Source organism: Danio rerio, chromosome 16 (assembly GCF_052040795.2).
Source record: "Danio rerio strain M-AB ecotype USA chromosome 16, GRCz13ab, whole genome shotgun sequence".
Classification (NCBI taxonomy): Eukaryota; Metazoa; Chordata; class Actinopteri; order Cypriniformes; family Danionidae; genus Danio; species Danio rerio.
Window position 1 is genome coordinate 56,677,501 of NC_141036.1, and position 12,141 is coordinate 56,689,641.

Genomic DNA, 12,141 nt, shown 5'->3' on the forward strand with positions numbered 1-12,141 from the left:
ATATATATATACAACTATTAAAACGCTGAGAATAAGCCGAAGGAAAGGGAAAGTGATAAACTCTTTTTAGCAATGTATGATATTTTTTTTCAGGGTTGTTTTACACATCAGATGCCCTTCCAGGCACAATCCAGTACCAGGAAACACCCATACACACTCTCATTCACATGCACATACTCATACGGCCATTTTAGCTAATCCAATTCACCTATACCGCATGCCTTTAGACTGTGGGGGAAACAGGATCACCCAGAGGAAACCCACATCAACACGGGGAGAACATGCAAACTCCACACAAAAATGCCAACTGGGCCAGGCGAGACTCGAACGAGCGACCCTCTTGCTGTGAGGCGACAGTGCTAACCACTTAGCCACCGTACCACCATTGAAAAAGACATGTTTTGCAATAAAACAAATGCATATGATCATTTACATTCTCACACTTCCTTCGTTGTCAGTGGTGAGGATTGGAGGGGTGTTGACACAGATGTGGTGAGGATCAGAGGGGTGTTTCTGCTCACTGATCCTCCAGGAACTCTGCAGGCGGAGCGAGGGCCGATCCGTCTGTCACATCAACAGCTGCATGAGTAAGAGCTCCTGCGATCCCGACTGATGTGATTTATTGGCATCAGACCTCGGCGCTGATGGATTACTAGCGTTCCTCCTTTTACTGCAACCCCGACCCAACCCTGCCGGCTCAAAGTTGTCAATTGTTATGTATATCATGCCACGCGCCGTCCATTTTCCTGTTGCACAAGATTGAAAATATCAAAGTGAAATAGGGCGCAGTGATATTGGAACACACTGACATTGAGATGTTTGGGGGTTTCTGAGATATACAGTTAAAGGCAGCATTATTTAATCTCTTAATGGCTTTCAAATATTTTCCAATTGCTGTTCAATGAATTAAGGGTATTTTCACAGTATTTTCTGTGGTTTGTATGGATCACAACCCACAGTTCGGAACACATGACATGTGGATTAATATATTTTTTTTTACTTGTAGATCAATCCTAAATTTGCAACGATTGCGTCATTTAAATCACATGTACGAAAGCATTTAGGCTTTTCTGTAAAATATAATGATTTTGGGGGCGAGGCAGTGGCGCAGTAGGTAGTGCTGTCGCCTCAAAGCAAGAAGGTAGCTGATTCGATCCTCAGCTCAGTTGGTGTATCTGTGTGGAGTTTGCATGTTCTCCCTGCGTTCGCGTGGGTTTCCTCCGGGTGTTCCGGTTTGCCCCACAGTCCAAAGACATGCAGTACAGGTGAATTGGGTAGGCTAAATTGTCAGTAGTATATGTGTGTGTTTGAATGAGTGTGTGTGGATGTTTCCCAGAGATGGGTTGCGGCATCCGCTGCATAAAAACGTGCTGGGTAAGTTGGCGGTTCATTCCGCTGTGGCGACCACGGATTAATAAAGGGACTAAGCCGACAAGAAAATGAATGAATGAATAATGATTTTGAGATGTTGCATCCTTTCCGTCCTTGACCTTTTTAATGGTCAAGGGTAAACGAAAAGGAAAACATTAAGCCAGCTGGAATTATTGCTGCCATTTACAATAGATGAGGAACAACAAGACACAAAAGTGCTACTTAAGTGCACTTGTTTATTATAAACAAGCTGTGTATTTTTAAATGTTTATGGGAAAACTAAAGTTTCACACAAAAGTAGTTTGAAATTAGACAACGATTACACAAAAAACTAATTTAACAGAAGGAGGACAATGGAAAGGCAATGTGCCAAACAAAAGAAAAGAATAAAAAAATAATCTACTAACTAAACCATTAAACTCCTTTTCTAGAACTACAAAATGAAAAATAAAGAAAACCTTCAACGTTGTATCTTACCTGGGGTCTGTTCTTTGTAGCTCGCTTAATTGATCTTAGGTTACTTATTTAGTTTAGTTTAGTTTAGTTTATTTGTTTACAGGGTCAATGCACATTAATAAACATTACTGTAAAATGTGCCAGAATTAGCCAAGAATGGCTATTTTTCATCCGTAGACCCCTTACAGAATGTTAAAAAGTCACACCTAAAATAGAAGCACAACATTAAACATTAAATACACTTTCATATAAAAAATACAGTTAAAAAAGTAAAGAAAAGAAAAAAAGAAAAGAAAAGAAAAAACACAAGAACAGACTGATGGCAGCAGAGGACAAAAAGCCAAAGACAACAGTACAAATGTGTCAAGAATACAGTACTAATGCTGACAATGCTGGTTTGTCAATAACCAATTTTTCACATGAGACTGAAAAGAATGAAAAGTGCATGATCTTCTAATTGTTGGTGGGATGGAGATCCATTCCCTAGCAGCTTTCACTGAAAATACAGATTGACTGAATTTACTTTTTTTGAGAGGAATAATGCAGTCCCCTCTGTCACCTCCTCTAGTAGTTCGGTGAGCAGTCGTTCTAATATTTACAAACTGATTTAATGGTGAAGTCGGGTTATGTAAAGTCTTAAACATTAAACAGATATGTACATATTTAATTAAATTTTCCCAACTAAGCAGGTTGTATTTCTTTAATATTAAACAGTGGTGATATTGAACAGATTTCTTATCAAGAGTTTTTATGGATTGTTTGCATAAAGATTCAAGTGTCTTTTTTAATTTTATTTATTTATTTATTTTTTTTATTTATGATGGCAGATCTTGGATCTTTTAATCTTAAAAACTGATTCTGGCTAATTTGGTTCTTCAAACAAGTTCGTGAATCAGATTCAAATGTCTGGATGAACTGATCTGAGATCGCTGCGTGTGTTGTGAAGGACTGATCTATCGATCCGAAATCATGATCAGCAATTCAACGATTGGCTGACGGCACAGCAGCGTAATGACATCATCTGATTAATATTCAGTTATCTATGTGAGCAAAATTACATAAAATGAGTAGTAAACGGTTTGTTAAATATGAAACGCAGTAACTTTACACCTTATTGTGGGCTGCAGGCTTTACACTTTCTTATGTCGAGTAATTTTTTGAGTTTTACAGTTACAGCGGATTTTCCTTATTATAGTAGTATTATTGTAGCCGTTTTTTTAAATTAGTGTAAAGAATAACTGGTTGTTTACAAAAGCATTTTGATATGGTAAAGATGTCTGCAACTTTTATGAAGCATCAAATCACCATCATATTATCTGTCAAAACATGTTTATGACTGCATAAATTGGTTATTGCTTTTAAAAAAAAGTCACATATTGTCTATTATCATACACAAATTGTACTAAAGCGAAAAAGTTCATATCAATACGTTTTCTCTTTGCACCACCAGGTGGCAGACTTTGTACTTTCATTTGGGGGGTGCAGATGGCATAAGTTTTATTAATATCTATAACTGTATTTTATTAATAATCATAACTTTATATATATGGTTTAAAAATAGTTACTATTTTCCTAAGTGTATATAACTACTACTGTAAGAAAATATCAGAATTCGGTACATACTTTCTGTATTATCTTTGCTTCTACTGACCCAATCTAGTCCTGTTTATATGAATTGAACCTACTTCCGACCAGGTTTGAGCTATCAGAACTGTTGCTATGACAACAACTCTCAGATTAGTTTTGAAGAACGAAACGATCCTGGATCGTGTCAAATCGTCAATAACCAAATCAAGCTAACTGAGTAATCCACGTACGAAGAACGGACCCCTGCTCTCTCTTTCCAAAGCAAAACTTACAAGTCTGGCACAAATCCTTAACCTAGTATGTTTAATTAAAGGAATGCTGCATGTGCGCCATGTACATCACGTGATAGAGCTTACCTATTTCCTTTCCTCAGTCTAGAATAATACACAGATTTGATGTTCACGCTACAGTTCTCAAAAGTTTGAAATAAAAAGGTTTTATTATTTACATGGCCAACAAAGCACACTAACAAAAATTAATCAAACAATGATGGATCAAAGCTGAAGGGGAAGAAACACACAGAAAACAAAATGTCAAACAGAGCTCAAGTTTACACAAAATGCGGAAATCCTGAACTGATGCTGCGTTTTCCTTATATAGTGTACCACCATCCTGCAGGGCAATGATTGGGGCTCTTCTCAATTGCTTTATCACACGTCAGTCCATGTCCTAAATAATTGATATCCAACACAGCCCACCCGCGTATCGTATAAATGCAAAACAAAACCTGCAAAAAGCGAAACAACAGTCGCCAAACTTTTCTTAGGTTATTAAAAGTGTTTTTTGTCACTACTTGTTTAGCCTGTGTTAACGCATTCAGTGTAAATCACTAAATCACTAAAAGATCAGGATCTCAACACCCACGCAACACAAATTATAAATGATGGGGATTTGCATATGTTTATTATTCCGTCGAATCGCTGAATTCAAATCTGTTTGAAATAGATTCAGTCTTTAGTCTTTTGATGACTACAGATGAAGCCAGAATTATTAGCCCTCCCGTTAAATTTTAATTATTTCATATTTTCCCCAAGTTCCATTTCTGTTTAACAGAGATAATATTTTTTTCAATCCATTTCTACACGTAATTGATTTAATAACCAATTTCTAATATGATGTCAGAACATAATATTAGACTAGACATTTTCAAGATATTAGTATTCAGCTTAAAGTGACATTAAAAGGCTTAACTACCCTGCTAAAAATCCAGCTTAAACCAGCCTAGGCTGGTTGGCTGGTTTTAGCTGGTCGACCAGGCTGGTTTTAGAGGGGTTTTGGCCACTTCCAGGCTGGTTTCCAGCCATTTCCAGCCTGGTCTTAGCTGGTCAGGCTGGAAAATGACCAGCTAAATCCAGCTTGACCAGCCTGGTTTAAGCTGGACATAGCTGGTTTTGGCTGGGCTCCCAGCCTGCTAGGCTGGTCAAGCTGGTTTTAGCTGGTCATCTCCCAGCCTAACCAGCTAAGACCAGGCTGGAAATGGCTGGAAACCAGCCTGGAAGTGGCCAAAACCCCTCTAAAACCAGCCTGGGCAACCAGCTAAAACCAGCCAACCAGCCTAGGCTGGTTTAAGCTAGATTTTTCAGCAGGGTAGGTTAATTAGGCAAGTTATTGTGTAACAGTTGTGTGTTCTGTAGACAATCGAAACAAATATAGCTAATAATACTGACCTTAAAATGGCTTTATTCTGCTTTTATTCTAGCTGAAATTACACAAATGAGACTTTCTCCAGAAGAAAAAATATTATAGGAAATACTGTGAAAAATTCCTAGCTGCATTTAAAAGGGTTTTATAAATGTACTTTTGCAAGTTTACTTTAATCTGGAGTCTCGACTTTGACCCTGTTATTATCAGAATGAAAAACATCGGAAATAATTCTTCCAGGCCAAAGGAAGGAAAACATGTTCAAAATGCATCTCAAGCAGGTTGTTGGCGGAGCGGCAGGGCAGAACCATCTAAGCAAACACAGGCGGCTTTTATTTTATCTTCCACACGGAGCTTTGCAGACAGATGACCATATTTGTTCGATACCATTGTGCCCTCAATTTTAGTCTTAGTGCGATATGAGCCAAAATAATTACACCCCCCAGTCAGTCCTCCAACAGGAATGAATCTGCTTTGGGTCCAATCCTAAGTTCATCATTGGAAGTCTTTCGCCCTGTTAGAAATCTAAAAAAATAAATAAAAATAAAAATGGACTGCTTGAGGATGCCTCGCAGGCCGAATTTTTGACCGTCTTCATTAAAGCTCTGATCACAGGCCATTTAAATTCAAGGACTGGCTCATTATCTGGCCGGCTTTATGCACTGCCCTCTGCTTTTGGGAATTTAGTGCAAAAACAGCTGATTGGAATCATTTATAAACCCTGAAACAAACAATTCATCTCCAGCCAATTTATTTCACTGTTTTTTTATTAACTAGGTTTGATTCTTACCATCAGTTAAAGCCAGACTCTGAAGGCAAAAACCTGTCAGTTTTGACATTCAGTGCTTTTCGGCTTTTCATGAAGTGTTTTGCTGTATTATTTAAAGGAGCTATTATGCAAAAATTACTTTATTAAGGGGTTTAACACAAGGGCGTAGGTTTGCACTTGACATTGGTGGGGACAGGTGAATCTAACAACAAGCCCCCCAACCCCAACAATATATATATATATATATATATATATATATATATATATATATATATATATATATATATATATATATATATATATATATATATATATATATATATATATATATACACACACACACACACACACACACACAACAGTTCTGTCTGGTTCTCGAATCTGATTGGCAGATAGCCGTGATATATTTAAGTAATATCAGCACCCGTACAGCCTCTTTACCCTTTGTGTATTACTCCGCCCGCAGACACTACAGATCTAAAGTTTAAAAGATGCTTGCTCAGCTGTTTAACTGTCAGCTTATGATTTGAATCCAACGCGGAAGAAAGTAGTTCCTCATACAAAAGGGTTTTTGAGACTCTCCATGTTTGATTTTGTTTTTATATACACAATCATGCCGTCAAACTGTTGTATAAACGCAATATCACACACGTAGCAGTGCGATGTGGCTGTATATCAGCACTGGTATATATCTCAGAGGTCGCGTTAGACTTTCTCATTGTCCGTCGTTTTGATGGAGAGGGTTGTAAAAATTCCTCATAACCTATTATTGATCGTTATTTAATTTGCAGACTTTCTAATCGCTTTTTTCATTCATGTTTTAATAAGGAACTTGCATGAACAGCATAAAGGTTAAATTATTCATTTATTTATTTGACAAATGAACAAAAACTCCTATCTGCCTTGACTCATATCTTCCTCCTGCGTCAACCTTAACTGGGTGCTTGCCTGTGCGAAATCAAACGCATCAAGGGAGACTGATGCAGAGGCTGTTGTCATTAAATTCTGTGTCTTTGCCTCGGAAAGTCGACTTCTCGTGACCAAAGACCGGATTTACTAGCGCCACTTCAGCCAGCATTTTGTGGTTAGGAAACATTTCTCCTAAGGCTGTGATCAGAACTGTTTGCTGGATTCTCTGAATGTGGGATTTCCTGATGATCCTACAAGCATTCGTTTCACTGGGAAAAAATACTACAACACGCGCTCCTTCTGCACCAGGGGCGTGGCTGCACCCCTCTGCGTTCGGTAGTGCTCACAACGCACTCCAAAGCACCTGACCTCTTTGGTTGGCTCGTAACAGCTGTCGGCGACTGAGGATTTTTGTCTGTTTGTTCTTCATCGTCCTCTTTTTTTCACCTTTATTATTAATAGCCCCTTTCACACATACAGACCTTTCCGGAAAATTGCCGGCAATTTTTCCGGAAAGGTTGTATGTGTGAACAGGTCCTTTTTGAAAATTCCGGTAAATTCGTTCTGGCTATTTTCCGGAAAGAGAAGTTGTAACATTACCGGCAATTTGCCGGAATGCTGCGCTGTGTGAATGCCGAAGGAAGATTACCGTAATAAGCGCGTGCACGTCTAGAACGTGCTGACGTGAGACGTCTGCTTTAGCCAATCACAACAGTCAGACGCATTTACGTCCGCGCGGTTTGTGAGGATAAAAGCCTTTGAATATTTTTCCAGACACATTTAGCTGCTAGAAGTTAGTCAGATCACGTTTATATGTTCTTCTTAATGCCAACTGTGTAAATAATCATCGATGAGATGCTTATGATAAGCCGTTGTTTGTTTACCTTCAAGCTTTGCGTGCGCCTATGAGCGCCGCACACGCACATATTATGAACATCTCGACATGCGAAAGTGATCCTGCGAAAGTTGTTCACAATATTGATCATCCACAGAGTCTGTAATTTAGTCAAATGTTTACAAATACAAGCGCAGCCGTTTAAAGCTCATTTGTGGTGAATGATGTCAGAATTTACCGGTATTTTGGAATGGATGTGTGAATGCTCTTTTCCGGAAAATTTCCGTAACGTCCTCGCCTGTGTGAACAGCGCTTTTTTGAATATACCGGTAAAGTCGTTCCGGAAATTTTCCAGATATTTACCGGTATCACTGTGTGAAAGGGGCTCGTATCACAACCATTTGGCTGTTTAAAGAAACTTCTCACACTCAGCTGCTGTGACATTTTTGCAACTGTACGCAGCAGTGACAAAGAGAAGACAAAACAAGGACAATCGCCATCAGCTGGACATGAGTGGGAATTACAATTAGCTACAGATCACAATAGATCACCCTCAGCATAATCCGTCAAAATGACGCCTGATCACCTTCAGATTTTTCCGTCACTGCTGAAAAAAATCTGTCAATGTCGGAAAATATTCGGTTAACGCGACCTCTGATATATATATATATGTGTATATGTATATACAGTTAAAGTCAGAATTATATTAAACCACACTGAACTGAACTGAACTGACACTGTTTCAAATCTTCTGTGTGATGCTGTTTTGACTCAGTCTACATTGTAAAAGCGCTATAGAAATGAAGGTGAATTGATTTGAATTGAATCTGATTGTTTAAAAATGTAAATACCGTCATGCAAAAGATAGAGGGCAATGCACAAGACATGGAAGAGCAAATCAAGGCAGATGGCAGCCTAGTGTATTTAGCAATGAACTCCATTGTGTCATTAATAGCACTGTTTATGTTTCTACTGTAACAAATTTGTTCTACTTTTTTTCCCTAAGCAATAGTTATAAAATGATTAAATAAATTAGGAAGTCACTCATGGACTTTGGTGTAATACAGTTTGGTATATTTACCTTCCACCCACAACCCTTAATCAGGTTTGGTTTTTGGCCCTTCCTAAGAAAAGGTTTGGGCACCCCTGCTTTAGAGACATCAGAGACTTATTTTCCGTCTTGTATAATAGGTCTCCTTTAAAGAAAACATTCAAAGTGCACTTTTAGTCATTTGTCGTACTTGATCAGTTTGTGTCTGTGGATTTCAATTACAACACATTTTTTTAAGGCCGTTTTCTAAATGAGTTTTTATCTTCTGCTTTGACTTTGATAAATCTCCACTTCAGCAGTGCTTACATACAGCAGACTTCACTGTTAAATTTTTATTTTATTATTATTATTTTTTTTTTTGTATTCTGAAGCTTTTTACAGAGACTTCATACATAATTTGCCCGATTATATACAGCATTTTATTTTGCAAAAACCTGTTTGGGCTAGAAATGTACGCACATGTGCACGCATTTTATTAAATAATGCCTTTTTTGCATATTTCTTCATTCATTCATTTTCTTTTCGGCTTAGTCCCTTTATTATTCCAGGGTCGCCACAGCGGAACGAACCGACGACTTATCCAGCACGCATTTACACAGCAAATGCCCTTCCAGCCGCAACCCATCTCTGGGAAATTGCATATTTATATAAAACATTTTAGATGTTTTCAAATATTTGCGATTAGGGGTGGCACGGTGGCTCAGTGGCTAGCTCTGTCACCTCACAACAAGAAGGTCACTGGTTCGAGCCCCGGCTGGTCAGTTAGCGTTTCTGTGTGGAGTTTGCATGTTCTCCCCGTGTTGGCGCGGGTTTCCTCCAGGTGCTTCGGTTTCCTTAACAGTCCAAACAATTGAATAAACTAATTTGGCCGTAGTGTATGTGTGTGAATGAGTGTGTATGGGTGTTTCCCAGTACTGGGTTGCAGCTGGAAGGTCCTCCGCTGTGTAAAACATATGATGGATATGTTGGCAGTTCATTTTACTGTGGCAACTCCTAATAAATAAGGGATTAAGTTAAAGGAGAATTAATGCTTGTGATTGTTAGTATAGTATAGTATAGTATAGTATAGTATAGTATAGTATAGTATAGTATAGTATAGTATAGTATAGCATAGAATGGAAACAATTCAATGGTTCTAAAATGTTCTTTTATGAAATTATTATTTCTAATTTTTAATTATGCGACAACATAGACTTCAATTTAAACATAAATCTATCAATTATAGGAGCCCTGTTGATTGTCATAATTTATTACAGCATTTTACAGTAATTCAGTAGTTTGTTTGTGTGTTTGTTATTGTCATGTAAAAATCCTAATGTCTTATTTAATTTTATGCGTAATATTTGTTTAAAAGTAAATTAAATTAAATAAATTATATAAAAATAATAATAATTATAATAATAATTATTATTATTATTATTATTATTATTATTATTATTATATGTAATTTAAAGTTATTATTTAATGATGTATTATTTATATGATTTATATATTATTTTTTTACATATTTTTTAATACTGTATTATTTATATTATTATGATTTAAATTATTGTCTATTTTTTTCGTTCTGCAATTATGAAAAATATTCACAAAATCACCACAGTAAAACCTTTGACTCTAATAAGGCAACAAAAAAATCAATTAAAGGAAATCAAACATGAATTTCATCCATAAACTTTATCCAGTTTTCACATTGTATGCTAGAGATGTATGCCAGCGTGCACAGATTTCATCAAATAATGTCTTATTTAGCATTTTTAGAAAACTTGTCATTCAAAAAATATTTACAATTTTCATTAATATACTCAATCAGCCATAGAATTCTGATGAGAACTGGTAATACTTTTGTTTACCCAATTCACCTGCGGTGTCTTGCCTTCAGCCTAGCATTTTCTATATATCTGCTTTTCTTAATCTTGATTAAAATCTTCTGTTTTTTCAGTGCCGGCACGGATAGTGAACATCTCGCAGGATAAATCTGTGAATGAGGGCGAAGATGTCAACCTGTTTTGTCTGGCGGTCGGCAGACCAGAGCCCACCATCACCTGGAAGGACTTTAAATGTGAGTTTTACCGCGGCTATTTTGTTCATCATACTGTAAATTATGGTCAAGTTCTGCACATTGCATTATGGGATACTAAATACCTAATGTGGCTTGGAAATGTTTTGTCTTGGTTGAAATATGTGCCAATAAGGCACATATACATCTTTTTATGACCAAAACAAGACATATTTATTCCCAGTGTTTATTCAGATGTCAGACCAATGTTTAAATAAAACATGTTACAAGAACAGAGCATTTCAAAACATCAATAGACCATTTCAATGTGGGGATGTCATCGGCCCTTGAACATTTCCTGCTGGTTATCAACTTTATAACTGTAACAATAGGAAATTCAGTCATAGCCTAATGTTAAAACACCTATCATTACGTTAATTATCAATCTGTGGCGCATTTTGGATTCTCGGAAGCTAGTTAAAAATGTAAAACATGACCATCGTTTTTGTTTACATCCCTTAAAATGGTCTATAACTGCATCATCCTGGTTTGAACCCATTAGGCCCTATCATACACCCGGCGCAATGTGGCACAAGGCGCGACACAAGTGTTGTTTGCTAGTTTCAGCTCGGCGCAAAAGTCGTTTTGATGTTTTGCGCCACACTGTTTAAATAGCAAATGCATTTGCGCTCATATGTGCACCCATAGGCATTCTGGTCTAAAAAGGAAGGCGTTCTGAGGTGAATTGCTGGCGCGTTGCTATTTTGAGAAACTATGATAGATTTTTCAATTGACCAGAACAAAGCCGGTTTTGCCATTGTTGTAACATTAGTTGTGCGCTTACACACTGCTTAATACACACAAAATGTAGAGCAATACGCAAATATTTTTACAAATGAAAAATAATTAAAATATTAAGGATATATATAGAATATAATAAGAATATATATATATATATATATATATATATATATATATATATATATATATATATATATAGAATATAATAGGAATAAATGTAAAAATATAAGAATAATAAGAATATATATATATAGAATATAATAGGAATAAATGTAAAAATATAAGAATAATAAGAATATATATATATAGAATTTAATAGGAATAAATGTAAGAATATAAGAATAATAAGAATATATATATATAGAATATAATAGGAATAAATGTAAGAATATAAGAATAATAAGAATATATATATATATATATATATATATATATATATATATATATATATATATATATATATATATATATATATATATAGAATATAATAGGAATAAATGTAAGAATATAAGAATAATAAAAAAATATATATATAGAATATAATAGGAATAAATGTAAGAATATAATAATATATATATATATATATAGGATATAAATACAAAGGATTAAAATATTACAAAACATTATTTTCTAGCCTACATAAATATAAAATACATACTTTAATGCCTTCCTCATCTCGGGAGGCTTTTTTATTTAATTCAAAACAATTTGCTTTAGTAAAA

General features: G+C 35.9%; 2 protein-coding genes across 5 annotated transcripts in view; one reads left to right on the forward strand and one right to left on the reverse strand.

Annotated features, from left to right (window-relative positions):
• Positions 1 to 12,141, forward strand: part of iglon5 (IgLON family member 5) — a 390,249-nt gene that overhangs the window by 326,234 nt on the left and 51,874 nt on the right. For all 4 annotated transcript variants that reach the window (XR_015510457.1, NM_001017775.2, XM_087285731.1 and 1 more), the window contains 1 exon segment: positions 10,562 to 10,681. Coding sequence is in view for 3 of the 4 variants with exons in the window: in NM_001017775.2 (NP_001017775.2) it covers positions 10,562 to 10,681 (120 nt within the window). In the remaining variant the exon portion in view is untranslated.
• The window catches only part of LOC147840452 (free fatty acid receptor 3-like), a 94,957-nt gene continuing 90,009 nt past the window's right edge, over positions 7,194 to 12,141 (reverse strand). The window contains exon 4 of the mRNA XM_087288189.1: positions 7,194 to 7,939. The gene's annotated coding sequence lies outside the window, so the exon portion shown is untranslated. The remainder of the gene's footprint in view (positions 7,940 to 12,141) is intronic.